This window comes from Spinacia oleracea, chromosome 5 (assembly GCF_020520425.1).
Source record: "Spinacia oleracea cultivar Varoflay chromosome 5, BTI_SOV_V1, whole genome shotgun sequence".
Taxonomy (NCBI): Eukaryota; Viridiplantae; Streptophyta; class Magnoliopsida; order Caryophyllales; family Amaranthaceae; genus Spinacia; species Spinacia oleracea.
Genome location: NC_079491.1, coordinates 100,480,949 through 100,499,945, shown reverse-complemented (window position 1 = coordinate 100,499,945; position 18,997 = coordinate 100,480,949). Strand labels below are relative to the sequence as shown.

General features: G+C 39.0%; 1 protein-coding gene across 1 annotated transcript; it reads left to right on the top strand.

The window, feature by feature from the left end:
- The first annotated feature begins 456 nt into the window (after window positions 1-456).
- LOC130461742 (uncharacterized mitochondrial protein AtMg00120-like) lies at window positions 457-1,068 on the top strand. Its single transcript, XM_056829926.1, has 3 exons — window positions 457-742; window positions 840-943; window positions 1,045-1,068. Exons 1-3 carry the CDS (start codon window positions 457-459, stop codon window positions 1,066-1,068), a joined length of 414 nt encoding a protein of 137 aa, XP_056685904.1.
- The last annotated feature ends 17,929 nt before the right edge of the window (window positions 1,069-18,997 follow it).

Genomic DNA, 18,997 nt, shown 5'->3' with positions numbered 1-18,997 from the left:
ATTTGGAGCTCCAAAAATCTGTCTTATTCTACAAGAATGCAGTTGATCAATTCTGTTTTGTTGATTCTGCATATCTACTGGGCTCAAATTTATGTGTTGCCAAAGAGTGTATTGCATGATATTGGGAAGATCTGTAGGGATTTCTTGTGGAGTGGGCAAGCATACAGTCATAAACCTAGTAATATTGCTTGGGAGAATACTTGTTGTGGAAAGAAATTTGGTGGTCTGGGATTTAGGGATATAATTCTGTGGAATACAACAGCAATGGGCAAATATGTTTGGGCTCTGGTTACCAAGCATGATAATGTGTGGATCAAGTGGATTTCTTCTGTGTATCTCAAGGATGGGGACTGGTGGGAGTATAAGCCTCCAGTTTCTGCAAGTTGGTATTGGAAGTAAATCTGTAAAACAAAAGAGCAATTGAAGCAATTCTTCACTCAGACAGACTTAAGAGTTATGGCAACTTATTCTGTGAAGCAGGTTTATGAGAAAATAGCTGGAACTAAACCTAGAGTTCATTGGGATAAAGTAGTGTGGAATAGATTGAACAATCCCAAGCATAGATTTATTGGCTGGCTAGCCATGCAATCAAGACTTCAGACCACCTCAAAGCTGGCCAGGATTGGAGTTAGTCATTCAGCTCTGTGTTTGATCTGTGGGCAAGGAGATGAAACTCACCATCATCTGTTTTTTCAACGTGTGTATAGCTGTGAATTCATCAGAGCTGTTAAATCCTGGCTAGGTATGTCCAATAATAGCAACAGTCTAACCAATCTGGTTAGTCAAATTGGGCATAGCATATGGTCTAAATTCAAGAAGCAGGTTTATTATATATGCAGTTATGGTGGCTGCAGTGTACCTGATATGGAAATGTAGGAATACTAGTTTCTGGGAAAACTATGTTCTTACTGTGACTCATACTCTGAACAAGTTGAAGCAGTTGGTGAGAGGTAGAATCCATACTGTCATGCCTAAGAGTGTTAGCAAAAGTGATAGTGAGTGGTTTATGAATTTGTAATGCTTGTTAGCTTGTTGTTTTTGCAGCCTTGTATAGCTGGTTCTTGCTGACTCCTTGTGTTTAGGGTCCAACCTAGTTGGTTTGTATTGCTTGGAGTTAGCCTAGGTTGTATTCTTGTTTGGCATTAATATTATCTCTTACTTGCTTAGCAAAAAAAAAACTATGCAATTCAATTGTCACAGATTGGTGTTACGATAGGGAAAGTTACATTATAAAAAGTCCTATTAAATTCCAATTTAAGACGTAATTCATATTGTTTAGACAGTTTTCTAATAGTTGTAGATTATCTTAATTACTTCTTTTTTATACGCTATTGTCGCTATATACAATTTGTCATCGATGAAAATACACACTACCTTTTCCCTTCAATAATATTTTACAATTGCGTCCTCGAGTTTATGCATGTGTAATGTGTCTTCACTAGTCAAAAATTGGATTGGACTTTTAGATCAATTTTACTTTTCGATAGTTTTATTAATGTTTTTCTATAAAAAAACAAAAAACCTAGATGTTCAACGTTTTTAAAAGCCTATTGCGGAATATAAAATAGTTCTTAATACAATAAAATCCTCAATATTTTGAAGAATAAATTAACGGACTTTTCATGAAATACCCATGAGTTTTGGTGTAATTTACCAACTGTTCCTCGACTTTCAATAATACATAAAATATCCCTAAAATAAAACATAATACCCCAAATACCCCTTTTCGATAATTAATACACCAAATATAGTCGCTTTCCCTCTCTCTCCCTCTTTTCTCTCTCTTTTTATGGTTTACAAAAATTAGGATTCTCTCTCTTTTTAGGGTTTACAAAAATTAGGCTCTCACCCCGATCGGGCATCCTGCTCGTAAACAGGTCGATCGGGCAGAAATCTGCTCGATCGGGCCGCCAACCCCCTGATCGGGCGCGCGTACAAACTGCACGATCCCCTATCTTCAAAACACCATATCTCCTTCATTATTCGTCGAAATTAGGCGAGTGACCACTTGTTGGAAAGATCTTGAAGTCTAGAATCCAATTGGAATCACTTCATTTGGAGTTGTATGACTTTAGTTATGATTAAAATAGTGGGTTACAGTTATTTTTCTACTTCTTTCATTATTCGCTTTGCTTTAAAACTCTTCCAACTCAATGTTTTTACTCTCGAAAGTACATAATCTCTTGTATTGATTCAAATGAGTAGGAAATGCACAAAAATATGCTTATTACTACAATGATGAACCTGCAACTACAAACACACTACAGGGAGCACATTAGTACTAAAAATCGCTTCGAAGAGCTCATTTGAGATAAAAAAGTACAAGGGACGGGGGTAAAAACACTATAAAATATGAACATATCACATAGCTAGGAAGTAAATCTTGGAATTGGTTCAAAATATGAAAGTAGCTTAAGCACCTCCATGAGTGAGCTAAGAGCTTACTACAACTTGCTTTACACGTCCCAAAATGCTTCCATACTAGGCTAAATACAGCCGGGTTTACGAAACCGTAAATTACAAAAACTGTTTTAAGTGCTAAGTAACTAATGAGCGTAATTAGTGAAAGTAAAGCATGTTTAGGACTTGATACCACTAATTTTCATTAAGCGCGCACCTCAATCACACACCTTACCAACACCCATGGGTAGCTGTTTGCTTGACCTACTTAGCTTCTTTTCCTTCATTGCTTAATACGAGCACACTAGTACTAATCTTTAGGCCATGGATCTCTCCATTGTTGTGATTAAGATTAGCACTTAGCAATACTCGTTGATTTGCATCTGATTTCACATCATCCTCCCCTTCTTCAAAAGGAATTTTCCTCAATTCTTGCACGTCTTCATCTTCTATGTAAGGCGATAAGTCACCTACATTGAATGTTGCTGCCATGCCATATTCTTCAGAAAGGTCTATCTTGTAAGAATTGTCTCCATATCTTTCAAGGACTTTGAAAGGCCCTTCAGCTCTAAGAATGAGTTTGTGCTTCCTTTTGCTTGGAAATCTCTCCTTCCTTAAGTGAATCCACACCAAATCTCCAGGAGCAAACACCCTTGGTTTTCGGCTCTTGTTTGCTTTCTTCTTATACACCTCATTTGCTTTCTCTATGTTGATGCGTATCTCTTTGTGAAATTTCACCATAGTTGCACCTTGTTGCCTAGCATCTCTATGAACATAAAAATCGTTAGGCAAAGAAATAAGCTAGATCAATAGGTACATAAGGATTTACCCCACTACTTCAAATGGTGAATATTTTGTTGCAAAATTTGGAATTCTATTATATGCAAACTCCGCATGGCATGGCTTGACATCCCAATCTTTTCCTGTTTTGCTCACTAAGCCCCTTAGTAAGGTGCCTAGAGTTTGATTGGTCACTTCAATTTGACCATCAGTTTGAGGGTGATGTGAAGTACTAAACAACAACTTAGTACCCATCATTCTCCATAGGGATCTCCAAAAGTGGCTCAAAAACTTACTATCTCTATCCGAGACAATAGTTCTTGGCCATTTATACGAACAATCTCCCTGAAATATAAACATGAAACATTAATAAGATCTTCTGTTTTTTGACAAGGAACAAAGTGTACCATTTTAGAGAAACGACCCACTACCACTATGATTGAATATTTCCCTCTTTGTGTTCTAGGAAGTGCTACAATGAAATCCATGCTAACATCTTCCCATGGTCTCTCTAGAACTGGTAAAGGAGTGTACAACCCCTTATGAAATGTGCTCTTTGATAAACACCACAACAAGATAGAACAACACGAACTTCTTTGATCATATGAGGCCATGAAAAGTGCTCTTGTAATAGCTCCATTGTTTTGCTAATACCAAAATGGCCAGCTAAACCACCTCCATGAGCTTCTCTAATCAGAAAATCACGAACTTGACACTTAGGAACACAAAGTTTGTCCCCTTTAATCAAGAACCCCTCCATTTGATGGTAATGGTCTTTTGGACCAGTTTTGGCAGCCCCAATCAGGCCACACATCTCCTCATCAAGAACATATAACTCTTTGATCAATTCAAACCCAAGTACCTTTGAATCCACCATATTACGCAATACGTGCCTCCGAGATAATGCACCAGCTACAATATTAGCCTTTCCGGCTTTGTATTTAGAAACAAACTTGAAAGATTGTAAGAATTCTACCCATTTAGCATGACGAGCACTAAGCTTATGTTGTCCATGAATATATTTTAGTGATTCATGATCAGAATGAAGAACAAAAGCTTGTGGTCTCAAATAGTGACTCCAATGATTAAGAGCTCTAACCATAACATAGAACTCTTTATCATAGGTAGAATAATTCAATTTGACGTTGTTAAGCTTCTCACAAAAATAAGCAATAGGCTTGCCAGATTGAATCAAAACATCTCTAATACCTGTTCCACTAGCATCACACTCCAGTTCAAAAGGTTTAATAAAATCAGGTAAATCTAGAATAGATGTGTTACACATCCTTTATTTTACAAATTCAAACGCCTTTTGAGCCGCTTCATTCCATTGAAATTTTCCATGTTTAGTGCATTCATTTATAGGAGCTAATAAAGTACTGAAATTATTTATAAACCTCCTATAAAATGAAGCTAAACCATGAAAAGATCTCACCTTAGTGATATTTTTTGGAACCGGCCAAGAGGAAATAGCCTCCACTTTGGATGGATCCACCTGTGAGGGGGTCGAAAAAGCACGAGGCTAATGCGTGACCTTGTCCCTCGTGGGTGTGACGTTTCTTTTTGTCAAATCAAGTGTAATTGGATTTCCTGTGATTTTACACCCAATTGACTAGTAATATAGGAGTCGCCATTCAGTTTTTAACGACAATGAGAAAAACTGACAAAACCCGGTTATCGTGACATAAAGGGAGTGCAATTATGTTTGACCACGACGGCCGTAGGTTCCCTTGTGATCCCTGGTGTGGGGATCTCTCAACATACACCCGCAAGGTAGAGATTGAGGGTTCGGGGGACTGTAACTACCGAGAGGAGTACTCGCTCATCGATAACTCCAGAGGCAGGATATCCTTACTAGCTCAGCATAAATAATTGAAGGGACATGCGCTAACTATTAAACTAATCTGAGTTTATTTTAACAATATGCAACATATAATATTAGATCGAACGCGATTATCTGATTTAGATTGTTTTAAGGGACCTAGCATGATAATCCAATTTCCCGACATATTATCTTTATTAGGCGTGATAGAACAATAAGATTTAATTAGTTTAACAGTTCATAAAAGGGGCGAGGAAAGCAATTAAACCATGGAAAAGGGACACATTACGACGCACCCTTGAGAGGTGCGTCACGGTTTTAGAAAACTAACCACTTTGACTTTGCTATTTCTCCTTTTATTTAACGAATCTCAAGTTATGGGACAGGATTGATGTTTGGGCCGTTTCTTTGTCAGATTCGGACTCTAAGAATCCTGAGTGTATGAGACTTAATCGAGTCTTTTAGTGCGTATTAATTTTATGATGGAATGCATCTGGGCCCGTTACGAACTCTAGGCTCGTTAGGATTTTAATTAATACGCAACTCTTATTTTCGAATCGTATTAGGAATAGGATTCTCTCGCAATTTCTATCTCATTTAGGATTTATGTTGGAGTGCAACACCTAATTCTGACAGGTTTCTATCTTTTATGACTTGCCACTTTTAACAACTACCCATTACGGCAGTTACTATTTTTAGCAGGTTTCCATAAATAGCAGGTTTCTATAAATAGCAGGTTTCGGGTGAAATGAAAAGGGGATTAGAGATTCGTTATTTTATAGGAGATGCGTTGTCAAGTGGAGATTTACGTTTTCATCATCGAACCTTCCCTATCGGGAATGGGGACAAAAGTAGGTGTCTACAGTTAACCCCCACTTTGACTGAGTCTTGGAGTAAGACGATGGTCAAAGTATTAGACGGAGTGCGCCACACAAGCCATGGTGACCTGCTTTTTCGAGGGTCTCACAAGCCCCCGAGTGATAACATTTGACTTAAGGGTCATCACTTGAAGTTTCGACATATCCCTCACGTGTCATTGAGATTTGTCAACGGATAGTATAGAAACTCCCTCACTTTGTCATTGGAAGTATCTAAAGAAGCGTAGAAACTCCCTCACTTTGTCATTGGGAGTAGCTACAGATGTTTTCGAAATCAAAGCTATAAAGTGTAATTGGGCCTGGCCAAGCCCAATCACGAGGTAAAAATGTTTTTAAAGATTCTCATTTTCAGGGCTAGCTAAACGAGAAATCCCCCTTGTTTTATGGGACGTAAAACGAAGGAAAATCCAGCACATCGTTCTTTTATGAAAAAACGAAAAAACCAATCCTTTGATTTTTTGGAAAAGGAAAAACCAGAAAAAGTTATCGCTGCAGCGTCTAAGGACCTGCGCGGTTAGTGACGCAGACCCCGCCCGCTGAAGGTGGGCGAGCCTGTCCGTTGAGGGTGGACGCCCCGTCCGATAGAAGTGGACGAATCTGTTTTGATGTTTTGAAAATAAGGACCTACGCGGTTTGTGACGTAGACCCCGCCCGCTGACGGTGGGCGAGCCTGTCCGTTGAGGGTGGACGCCCCGTCCGATAGAAGTGGACGAATCTATTTTGAAATTTGTTTGTGCTTTTTGAAAATAAGGACCTACGTGATTTGTGACGTAGACCCCGTCGGCTGAAGATGGCGAGCCTATTTTGAATTGGAAGACTTTATTTTTCGAAAACTGAGGACCTGCGCGGCTAGTGACGCAGAACCCGCCCGTTGAAGGTGGCCGAGCCCATTTTGAATTTCTTACTTTCTTTTCATTTTGCCTATGTAGAAGGGCTTTTGTGTTTACAACCTGTTGGTGGGTCGCAATATTTCCAGACTAAGTGTGTCCTATAAGTGGGCCCACACTGTTTATATTTCTGTTAACGATATTATTTTTTGTTTAAAATACCGTTTTTTTTTGAGATTATCCAAACACGGGACTGTGTATAGCGTAGTCCGGGAACATCATTTTAACCTTGCACACTCTTATATATTTTTTCGCGAGCCCCCAAGCATTCGTGCTTGACGGTCATTTCTTGTTGAAGAGGTTCCTTGGGGATACGCATTTTGTAATATCCTTGATCGTGTTTGGGATTCTGCTCGTAAGTGCAAGCGATCTTTGTAGTGGTGTGCTACTTTCAACAAAGCCGTGAGGTGCGACTTTCAGAAATCGGCAATTTTCGAGTCGAACGGATACAGCAGGGCCCTATAGAAGTCAGGGGCTTTTTTTTTTGGGTCTGGGATCATTTTCGGCGCCCATGCCTGGGCGTTAAAGATTTCGGCGCCCAGCGCTGGGTGCTAAAAATAATTTATGGCGAGGTTTCTTGATGACACAGTTGGTCTCTCGTTCGTTCGTTTTCTTTTTTTTTCTTTTGAACGCGTTCGTAAATGTTCGGTACTTAGAAAAGATGATATGTATGTGCGAACGAACGTTCATAGAATGGCCGTTGTGTGCGGTCCATTAGTCAGTTTGCTTGAATCATTTTTTTTTGAGCAATGACTGATGTCGAATAGTTTACTTAGAAGCTTGATAGGGTTCAGGCCCATTCATGAAGTGGGCTCAAACATCGTGCCCTTTCGATTGTTCAAACATTTGCTTCGAGATTTTTATTTTGCTGTGGTCGTTTCGTAGCTTGGAGCCCCCCAAGTATGCATGTTGGGATGCTTCCTTTTGGCGTAGGATTTTTGTAGGTTCTTTCGAGAAAGATGCCTTGGGGTTTCGCTCGTGTAGGTGCGAGCTATCCCTTCCGTGTTAGGTAATATTTTGCTACCTTTAATCCTTAATGTAGAGGTCGTGTGGCTTGCATTTTGAATTTGGGCGATAAGTAGTCTTTGCCTCTTTTACATGTGTTCTTGGTCGTGCCCGCATTAGTGCAATATGCCTTACTCTTTTTTAGACTCGTACCGTGGGATGGTTGAACTTATGGTGCGACGTAGGCTTGTGTGGCCCAGCATCGTGTCTTAGGACTTTCCTCCAGGTGTTGGGATATCATTATTATTTTCTTACGTTGGAGTACTTCATCACGCCTCGTTCAGGTGCTCGAACAAGTGTAGCACCTTTTGCGTGGGTTTGCACGGCTTATTACTTCGTTCGACGCGATGATTCATAGGTGTTTCTTTCTTATTTTTATATATGGGCAAAACTTGGCTAGCAGAAAGATTCAGCGCCCAGACTGGGGCGTTAAAGATATCGGGGCCCAGCTCTGGGCGTTGAAAATGATTTCTGGGTATATTTCGACAATTCTTATCCTCGATTTCGCTTTTGCTTTGGAACGACGTAGACTGTGTAACGGACGCTTTGTAGGGCGAGCGTTATGTGCAGTAGTTTGATCGGAGTTTTGGTGACTCGCGATTTTCAGTCACCCTTGTTAGTGGGGTGACTTTATATATTCTAAGTAGCGCTTTAGAATTTGGGAGGGGTTGTAGCCATTCTAAGGTTCGTTTTACACGATTGGCCTTAGGATTGTGCCCCTATGACGTGTGTATAGCATTAGCGTCGAGAATTTGCGATAAAATCATCATCTCGAGGATTTTTAGAGTGTTTTTCTCAAGCCCCCAATTGTAGCTACGGGATTGGCTTGGTGCTATAATGCTTGGCATACGTTTTTATGCATTCATGGTGACATGGATCATGAATAGTTTGAACCAGACTCGTTTAGTGCGAGGTACGTTCGAGTAGTGATCTGCTACTTCTCTTGTAAATGTCGTATTGTGCGACATTGTCATGGTCAAGGTAGTCACATGTTGAAGTATGCCTTGACCAAAAGCTAGGTGCCTTTCTTTACCCATAATCATGTTTTTAGAAATCCTTTTGACTCACTTGCAACATCGAGATAAACGCATACTTAGCTTAAACCTACGACACTTTATTATGTTCGTAGAAGTCTTTGAAAATTATTTGAAATCCGAGTCCTACTGTGTACAATCCGAGGTATCCTAAGTAAGTTGACTTATAGAAGGGTTCGTACAGGATTACATGAGTGAATCAAAATACTGTTACGATTTTTGGAATGCTGTCTAAGGATTTGCTGGAAGCCAGGGTGCAGGCGTCAAGATATTACTTGTGCCCGTGTGGCATATGCTTTGGGATTTTAGGGCCATCTTTTCCAGAATTGCTGGAATATAAACCGTTTTCAAGTTGACTTAGATTTACTTGGTGTATGTCTGCACAAAAGGTCAAGGTATACTTAGTTCTTTCCCTAGCTCCTTCATTTCAACTTTTTTTTTTAGCCCCCAGTTGCTATTATGTTTTCCAATTAATGATGCTTTCAGATTTCGATTTTAGGTGCCCGTGTCATATGTCTGAGTAGGGTGAGCCTTGGTTAAGTGCCAAGTCCTATTGACAATGTCTGATTTTTTCAAAGGGGATTAGCAAGCATTTGAATTACCATGAACGGGTGCTCTGAGTTCGAAGGAACGATGGGGCGATGCCGTAGAACAATCCTCTTTTATTGCAAGCTTACTACCTTTACTACTCGTTGGTGATCATGACTGTGTCTAGTGGTGAAAGAAGGTCTTTAAGCGAACGACTATGTCTAGTGGTGAAAGAAAGTCTTTAAGTGAGTTAGTTCGCTTTACGGAGGGTCAAGTCGAGTACTTTAGAGGTCATGGACGCTTGCGCTAGCCCCCATTCAATTGAGGCAAAGCGATCTTTTGAATCTTGGCTAAGTGCCTAGGAGTGTGAGTGCTCCTTCTGGCAAGGGTACGTGCCCTTATTATTTTTCGATGTGTGCTCGTTTTGGCATCTAGATGATTTGGATTCTTCCTTTGACTCTAATTTTTCTTTCGAATTGGGTTGCAAGTAATTAAATTTCATTAAGGCACTCTATTTCTTATTCTCGTTATTCTATAGGCTCTAACATCTTTGAAAGTTGGTTGGACCGAATCATGGATTGCCTACGTATCCGCCTTAAATAGATTTAATTTGGAATCAGGTCTTGCGTAGTTCTTAGCCTAAAAAATGGTTTCTTAGAATGCCGATTTTAAACAAGTACGTTCGAGTGGACTCGTAATGTTTGAAAAAGGGTGAAATTTATTTTAATCTGCTGCTTTACCGTAAGCCGTAAATTTGTTTTATATATTTTTTGAGTACATAATTTTTTTGAGTACATGTATTTTTTGGTACGTATATCTGAATACGTGCTGTACCCATCCAAGTGTTCGTTATTTTTCCGTGCATGTGCGGATAAAATGACGAGCACTTCTGGACAAAATTTGGCGAGCAGAGAGATTCAGCGCCCAGGCTGGGGCGTTAAAGATTTCGGCGCCCAACTGTGGGCGCTGAAAGTTATTTCTCGGCGGATCTTTTTTGGTGCGCTAAATGCTTCTTTTTCTTTTTTAGACGAACTTTTAAAGGCGCTTTGCAAAGTTTGCTTTTTTATTATTTATTATTTTTTGTACTTTTTATTTGTCTTCTATTTTTTTATTCGTGACTCAAGACGACTTGAAAGATGGGTTGAATGAGTTGTATAGGTATTAGTCAAGCATGAGGATTACATCTGCTAGGACTCATAATTTGCAGCCTCGTGCTAGTGTCATGAGTTTACATCAACCTAGGCCAATGAGTAGTATGGGGACGGCTCAAGGATTATATGGCCATTATACTAATGGTGGTGTAAGAGCAGGTTTTGGAAATAATGGGTAGGACGCACGTGTCAATGGTCGTACGAGGTTTGTGGTTGACAACAAGTTCAAGAACAAGAGTCGAGGTAATGGTTTCTTGGGTTATGGCAATGAGAACATGGATGGGTTAAATGAGCTGAACAGGGGCCCCAGAGCGAAGGCGTCTAAGAACATAAGGATTGGAAAGGGTAGACATCGTAGAATTTTATGATTTGGATTGGTTGACTCAATTCTTTTCCTTCGTTTACTTGGGTAAATTTCGCACTTTGGGAGGTACGGGCTAAGTATTTCATGGCTCGCTCTTTTCGCTCTCCCTTTTCTCTTTCTATTTTTTTCTGTTTGCTTGGGATTTCTCCTCAACATAAATTCTTCAAATCTTTTTTATTTGGGCTAAAAGATAGATGGTTGTGGTCTTTGAGTCACGAGGCGAGACTGAGTGAGCCTTGTTTGGTAGGCCTATAGTGGACCTTTAACTTTAGTAGGCCTAGGGTGGACCTTTAGCTTTAGTAGGCCTAGGGTGGACCTTTAAATTGTCTTTGCAAGCGTATTTAGTTATTTATTTAAAATGTGCAAATAGCGTAGATTCAAAATGTTGTTTCTACCTTATTGAAATTTAACAAAAGAATTACATCGAAAATAATTTTTTTTGCTTCTTTTCAGATTTCAATTTTCGGGATTTAATTGGGAGTTGTGATTTAGACTCGAACTTTCATTAATTTTTCTGATTATAACCCGTGTATGAATACAAGGAGGTGGCCTAGACTCAAAATGATGTGGCGTAAGCCTATAATACTTGACCAAGCAACTCTCAGACTTAGGGTAATTAGACCATAACTTTCGTTGGTTGACACTTTAGATTTTAACCCTTGGGTGTTCATTTGTCATGTGCCATTTTGCTTAATGTTGGCAAGGTAGTTAATTGGGGAGATCGAATTTTTATTTTTGCAAGACTAGAATCATTAGTGCGGCTTCTCTCTTAGTGTGTATTTCTTTACCCCAATGGTAGCCTTATGGCATGCCGATTTGGGTATTTTCATGGTTTGTCATGTTGCATTTATGAAAAATCTTTTAGTCCGTACTTAGAAGTATTTCAAGGAGCGAGTGGCTCGAGAGGACTATGATAGTCGTGAACCAATATGATCATAAGCCTTGAGGCCATTAATTTTTGCTAATGGTATTGACACCTTAGGTTCACTTTGGGGGTTGTGCGACTATGGGGGAATGATTTTCATAATGTGATCGTTTCCATTTTGCAAATACTATAATATATTCTTTTTATTGGTGAGAGAGAGTATTGAGGCCGTAGACTCTTAGCAAGGGATGATAATTACATATGGGTGCTTATTGATTTAAATGTTAGGAAGGGAGACTCAATATGGTTTAACCCTTTTTGCAGAACGACACCAAGCATTAGGACCGATTCTATGGATAAGACGACTAAGACTTAGGATTTAGATTGTACTTTGGCATAGCCTAGTCTAGACTCGGATTTTTTTATTTTTTTATTTGAACATTTTTTTTTGAAGACTTTATTCGAACATTATTTTTTGAATACTTTGCCCATGTGACATTCAAGGTTGTTTAATTAGCATGCTCGGTTTTGGTGCCGAGCATTGTCGTCGTAGGAGGCCTAACAACGACACAAAGAGTTATTTATTTTTATTTTTTAGTCGCTTTTAGAATCGAGTGCCTTTTCATACGCCCTTGCAGCAATTTTTACGAAAAGTTTTTTTTTGCTACGTGTTTTTTTTTGCGCGGGCACCGAGGCTGCTGTGCCTGACCAAAAGGCCAGGCAGCAACTTCAGCGCCCAGCGTTGGGCGTGAGAAATTTTGGCGCCCAGCCAGGGGCGTTGAAAATGTGTCCCTGGCTGGTTCTCGTTTTCCGTTTACGTTTACTTTTTGTTTATGCGACTTTGATTTAGCGTGCTTGCCTAATAACGTCCTTTACGCGTTGTGCAGCGTTTGTGGGATTCGTTACAGGCCATCCCGAGCGTCGCTTATTTTTGTGGCGATCGTTCGGGTTTGCGGAACACGTATTTCGGTATAACTCTTTGGCCAATTGGTTTATGAATGTTTGGGCAATTTTTAAGGTCGTTGGTTTTCTAACATTGTTTGTCACTTACAATCACATATTTCGCTACACATAACTAACATTACATCATGAGGCAATAATAATATGTCATGTAGTTTATGATAGGCTTCTATGGGTAGTATTTGCGCCTGGCTTGGTACCGCTTCTATCGCAGATCCAACGTATGCCCCGGTCGAGGTAGTGCCTTCAACAGATGAATTTCGCCCAAGAGGCCAATCACGATGTAAGCCAAGGGGGCATGCACCAATGAGAGGGACCTAATGGGCGAGCGATTGGGTTTGGGACGGGTGTACTACTGCGAAAGTGCCGAGTGAAAAACATTTGAAGCGTCTGCACCCCCCGGTTGGCGATGGGTATCCTTAGTCCCAACTCCCGAGATGAAACATCTGAGGGAGCCAAGATTCGTTATGCGGTTCTGTCCGTTCACATTAATATGCTGATTTTCAGGTCGTCCCAACTTGATGGGGAAATAAACGCGGGGTAGGATCGTTTCACCCTTCGGCTATTTTGATTACCTACGAGCACGAGTATTTCCTTCACTATCCCCAGTGGAGTCGCCACTGTGAGGGGGTCGAAAAAGCACGAGGCTAATGCGTGACCTTGTCCCTCGTGGGTGTGACGTTTCTTTTTGTCAAATCAAGTGTAATTGGATTTCCTGTGAGTTTACACCCAATTGAATAGTAATATAGGAGTCGTCATTAAGTTTTTAACGACAATGAGAAAAACTGACAAAACCCGGTTATCGTGACATAAAGGGAGTGCAATTATGTTTGACCACAACGGCCGTAGGTTCCCTTGTGATCCCTGGTGTGGGGATCTCTCAACATACACCCGCAAGGTAGAGATTGAGGGTTCGGGGGACTGTAACTACCGAGAGGAGTACTCGCTCATCGATAACTGCAGAGGCAGGATATCCTTACTAGCTCAGCATAAATAATTGAAGGGACATGCGTTAACTATTAAACTAATCTGAGTTGATTTTAACAATATGCAACATATAATACTAGATCGAACGCGATTATCTGATTTAGATTGTTTTAAGGGACCTAGCATGATAATCAAATTTCCCGACATATTATCTTTATTAGGCGTGATAGAACAATCAGATTTAATTAGTTTAACAGTTCATAAAAGGAGCGAGGAAAGCAATTAAACCATGGAAAAGGGACACATTACGACGCACCCTTGAGAGGTCACTACTACAAAAAAGGGCATAGAGTACTGTTGAAATACACTTTATAGGACGCCTTAGAGGCGTTCTCCAACTCAACGCGCTATAAAGTTTATAAAACGGGTAAAAGAAGCGTTTTATATACCTAGTCATAAAGTACAGTGATAAGAGATAAGCGTCCTCTATTCCCTTCCTAAAATCAGTAAATGAAGAAGGAATATAGAACGGTTAGCGTACATAACCGTCTCCTATACTCTATAATAAAGCGCGCCTCCCGTACATAACCGTCCTCTATTCTTCCTATGAAATATTGAGATACAGAACATCTTCCGTACATAGGCGTACTATATACTTCATGTTTAATATTAAGATATAAAGTTGTTTCCTTACACAAACGTTCTATATTCTACCCCCCTTTTTTTAATATTATTTAAAAACAGCCCACGCATTTTTTATTAATATTATTTAAAAAGAGGATATTACGATTCTAGTATGTAAAACAAATCTAAAATGATAGAACAAAAATTATATCCACACGATCTTTCCAAACAATCATTCCATTCAATAACAAAATAATATTGTTCATTCAATAACAAAATTCGAGTATTATTCATTGATAAAATAAAAATAAAAATCACTGTAAAAAAAATCCAATATCACTGTGAAAAAAAAAAACTCAACAACAACCGCAGGAACTCAACAGCAACAGCACGAACTGAACAACAACAGACAGGAACCGCAAGAACTCAACAGCAACAGCAAGAACTCAACAGCAACAGCAACGTCTGCAGCAGGAACAGACTGCAGCAACAGCAACAACTGCAGCAGGAACAACAACAACCATCTCCTTGATGAGCTAGCTTAAGTCACACTAGATCATCGTCATCATCATCTTCATCTTCATCGTTATTTGGTTGGGGATATTCGGTAACATATGAGATCCACCTCTCCCTTAGCTCGTCAATCGTAGTTTGAGAATACGTGGGAGTTTTGGCAAAATACTACAAGACAAGTATTTATATGGTCAGTATTTATTATAGTATAACTCTTGCAAATACATTAGATAAAACTTAATCCACTCCATCAGTCCAATGAAACTGATTAAGAAAGTCTCATCATCCACTGTTACGAAACTGGGTACTTTTAGTTCACTGCTAACCAAGACAGGAGGTAAGCTGCAAAACATGAGCTGGGCTTTGAGTGCGTGAAACATTCCCCCGTATGAACAATCCTGGTCAGCATCAAGTTTGATAGTGTCAAGTCCAAATGTGATATAAGAGAGCTATAATAGCCCTCTTTGATCGTATCTTATCCATCAATGGGATGTGAACTATGTGCAAGCTCTTGAGTCTATTGCTACTTAAGTAGCTGTGGGACTTTTTCACTTTGATGGAACTTGGGAGAGGAGGATGGACTGAAGGAGATTTACAGGAGAATCACTAGTACAAGAACCCTGAATACTAAATCATGGAATAGAGTTTGCAATATCACAATATACCAGTGTTCTACTATTCTGCATCACAGTGAGCTTACCTATCATAGTCATGCTGTGCTTACGATTCAAGTTCCACTTTGCCCACGGCTTTTGCTGAAGGAATGGTGTGCTAAAAGTCTATCATGATATTTATGATGTCACAAGAAATCATAGCTTTCTTACTTCACTCTTACTGATCATAATATAGACTAGGAAATTTGGTTGCAAATTACATTTCAGAACTGGAAGACATATTCCTAGTCATACAAACCTCATCATGTTTCTATGATTAAGTTTCTGTTCTCAGTTCTCCATAGAAAAAGATAGTTACAACTTTGGCATTTTTTGTTTTTTTAAAACGCTTCAATTGTATTTTAGGAACAAACTTGTAGGAAAGTAATGAAAATCAAATGACAGCAGCAAAGACCACTAGTGACAGTAGCCAAACTACCTTGTGGACAAATGCAACTACACCAGACGATTAACTTATCAAATCTGAATTACTAATTACCAAATGAACCATCTAGAGTTCTTCAGTTCCTCGATTTCGGAAAATTCCCACCTTAATATTGACTATTGCTAATTCACTAATTCTTTTATCACATGATCAACTAATTTTAATGGAACAGATTTGATTTCGCATAAGCTGAAAAGAATGGCCCTACTATATTATCAGAAGATCAATTTGCTATTTCAGAAAAGATGTTAAGACATTAAAAGCCAAGCACATTGTCCACAACCAAACAACAGTGCTTTATTCCAGAATAAAACAAAATCCAGCAAACAATCCAAAGACCCCAAAAATACTTCAAATACAGCAAATATAGTAGAAATAGGAAGAGAGTTTCGATGCAATAGATTATAGAATAAAAAATAAGCATGAGTTTCAATGCATCAGAAGCAAGTAATACCTTTTCACGAATGAACATTTGCCTCAAAGCTATTGTTTCAATCATGTAGCGACCAACATAATATCCACTTTCCTTGGAGCCTGGAGGTTGGCGAGGGCACTATTACACAAGAAAGTTTACATCATAATTAAGCACCTAAGAATACAACGTATTAACAAACTAATATTGTTACGAAATTGGGCTCTTAACCAAACAAAATGTCGAGGCACATCAGTGAGTTGGACTCCTTGTTCCTGAAGCTCTTCAGCCTAACAATATAAAATAATAATCATAAGAATAAGAATCATATGTTTAAGTTTTCAGTGTTAGATTATATGTGATCGTTCTGAACTTACAATCTCTTCTTCATAATACAAGTACCCTTTTCGACCTCCACGATATCTTGAAGTATTGTGTTTTGCCCTTTCTCGATTCAAGTCACTTAGTTCCTATCCATATGATGCACATAAAAGTTAGTGCACAAAATTCTTTTGAATGTGTAGTAACTATGCATTAGTGACATGGAGTATTGAAAGTACCTTGAACTTAGGATCAGTATATGTTGCAATGAATTTGTCCCAATCAGTTTGTGTTATCCATCCATACAACGGAGGTGGAGTCCTTATTATCACATTTTCATTCTCTCCCTTAGACTCGTACATGAAGACTTTCCTTAATCTAGCCTTGAAACATCTCCACCGAATTGAAGCTCGCCCTAACACGTACCTTCTACGTTCTTCAGGCACTGTGAATCCCTTCTGCACAATTCAAGAGAAACTATAAGGCTGTTGCAACAACATAAGCAGGCAGCAAACAAAATATACATGTAAATATCAGCAAGATCTATGCTTCTAACTTCTAACTTCTAAGTGATCACATACAAGATTTGCTCATCTATGGTTGAGAGATCATTATTTGTATAGTTCAACAAAGTATGTAACAGAAATTACAAGCAGCAGGAGTTCGGGAGTTCGGGATGACAACAAACATGGAAAGATAACAAAAATAAATCAGGAACTAAAACAAGCCCATTCTATTCTTTCAATTTGCTATTTGGCTATACTTAACAATATGTATATGCTACACACTCACCTCACCCACTTGATGTTTTCCGTACATATGAAAGGAGGCGACAGAAATGACAACTGGGCACTGGGAACACTGAAGCTGCAGATACTCTGGCAAAGGGAGGCACCACTACACTGGGTGGCAACGAACACAATGCTCATTAAGCCTGTTGTCTTATACACTAGCTGCTGTTTTAATTGCTTTTGTCTTATTATTCCAAATTGTAAATAAAAGGGAAGGGAGGACAGAAAGGAAGGCCTCTTGAGAGTATTGGGTAGCTGGGAGAGTTGCGACCTCTCAAAAGTCTTTGGGAAAACTCTGTTTTGTAAACAACATCATAATTAACCCACAAACAAAAAGAGACGTCATATAAGCCAGTTTCACGAACACTTGTTTTCAAGGGGGGCATGAAAGAAAAATTCCATTTTAGAAAAGAGAAGTCAATTCTCCTAAACATTTTCTATACAATTTCCAGAACACAAATAATTTATCTCAGGAATACAGTTTCCTTGTTCCGAAATCATAAATAAGATCCACAATAAACATTTAGTAATATTTGCAAACAGCAACAAAACCATACGACAATCAGTGCAATTGTTGGACAGCTCGGACAAACAACTACCAGTCTAAAAGGCAGGATTCATACACTTGCACAGTTAAACTACCTGAATCCATAAACTTGCAGAGTTTCTTTCTATGAAAGAAGCGGATTCAGTCACGAAACATTAAGATTTACATACTACTAGTCTATTACTAAACTGCTAAACAGAAAATTCCTTAGTCATCATTGAAATTTACCCCGTAGCACTTAGATAGACGCTTTGAGGTGCCATCACCTAAAGTAAAATATATGACCCACAGCCTTATAGTTTCTCTTGAATTGTGCAGAACACGAGAGACAAGTGAGAGGGCGAGAACACACGACAGTTAGTTCTGGTCAGTTCTAATGTTCTGTTCTGATCAGTTTTGATCAGATAAGTTCTTATCAGATCAATTCTTATCAGTTCAGTAATGAACGGTTCTGTCCCTAGGATTTCAGTTAAATAACTTGATATTTTAGTTGATTTGGCATCAGTTCTGGTTGGCAACCTAAAGACATAAACAAACACCCTGCATCCCTGCTACTAATCCAAGCAGAAACACAGAACCACGAGATGCAATACTCTTCATCACACAACAAACAACAACACAGAACCAAGAAGCCTGACTGCAGGCTGATTAAACAATTAACTAACAAAAATTTGCATCTCAACTGAAAAAACTGAAGAAAAATAAAACGAAATTCAAATGGGAGAAGAAAAAAACTAGAAGTGATATCCTTCTTGCTGTAATGTAGTCATAAACTTCATTGATGACTTCTTTAGGAACTTCATCCCATGCAGTGTAATTGATATTCACACGTTCACGAACAACAACACCAATGTAAGATGCGAAGTAATCTTTGTTATCCCCAACCGGCACTTTGTTGCGATTCCATTCTAAGGGGAGCTTAATGCCCTAAACAATCCTAGGCTGATCGATCGTGATTGAAAACTAAACAATTTATTACTCTATTTTATTTTGGCAATTAAAAACCTGAATTCTTAAAGAGCTAAAATTAGGCAAATAGAACTTGGGTCACAGAGAAACCATAATACGGAGTATTAAGCAAACGAAAGAT

Bases quoted from the DNA above. Each gene is read 5' to 3' on its own strand.
- LOC130461742 (XM_056829926.1), top strand. From the start codon at position 457: ATGGCAACTTATTCTGTGAAGCAGGTTTATGAGAAAATAGCTGGAACT. The intron at 743-839 runs GTATGTCCAATA...TTATATATGCAG, and splicing joins AGCTGTTAAATCCTGGCTAG to TTATGGTGGCTGCAGTGTAC. The intron at 944-1,044 runs GTGAGAGGTAGA...TTGTTTTTGCAG, and splicing joins TGAACAAGTTGAAGCAGTTG to CCTTGTATAGCTGGTTCTTG.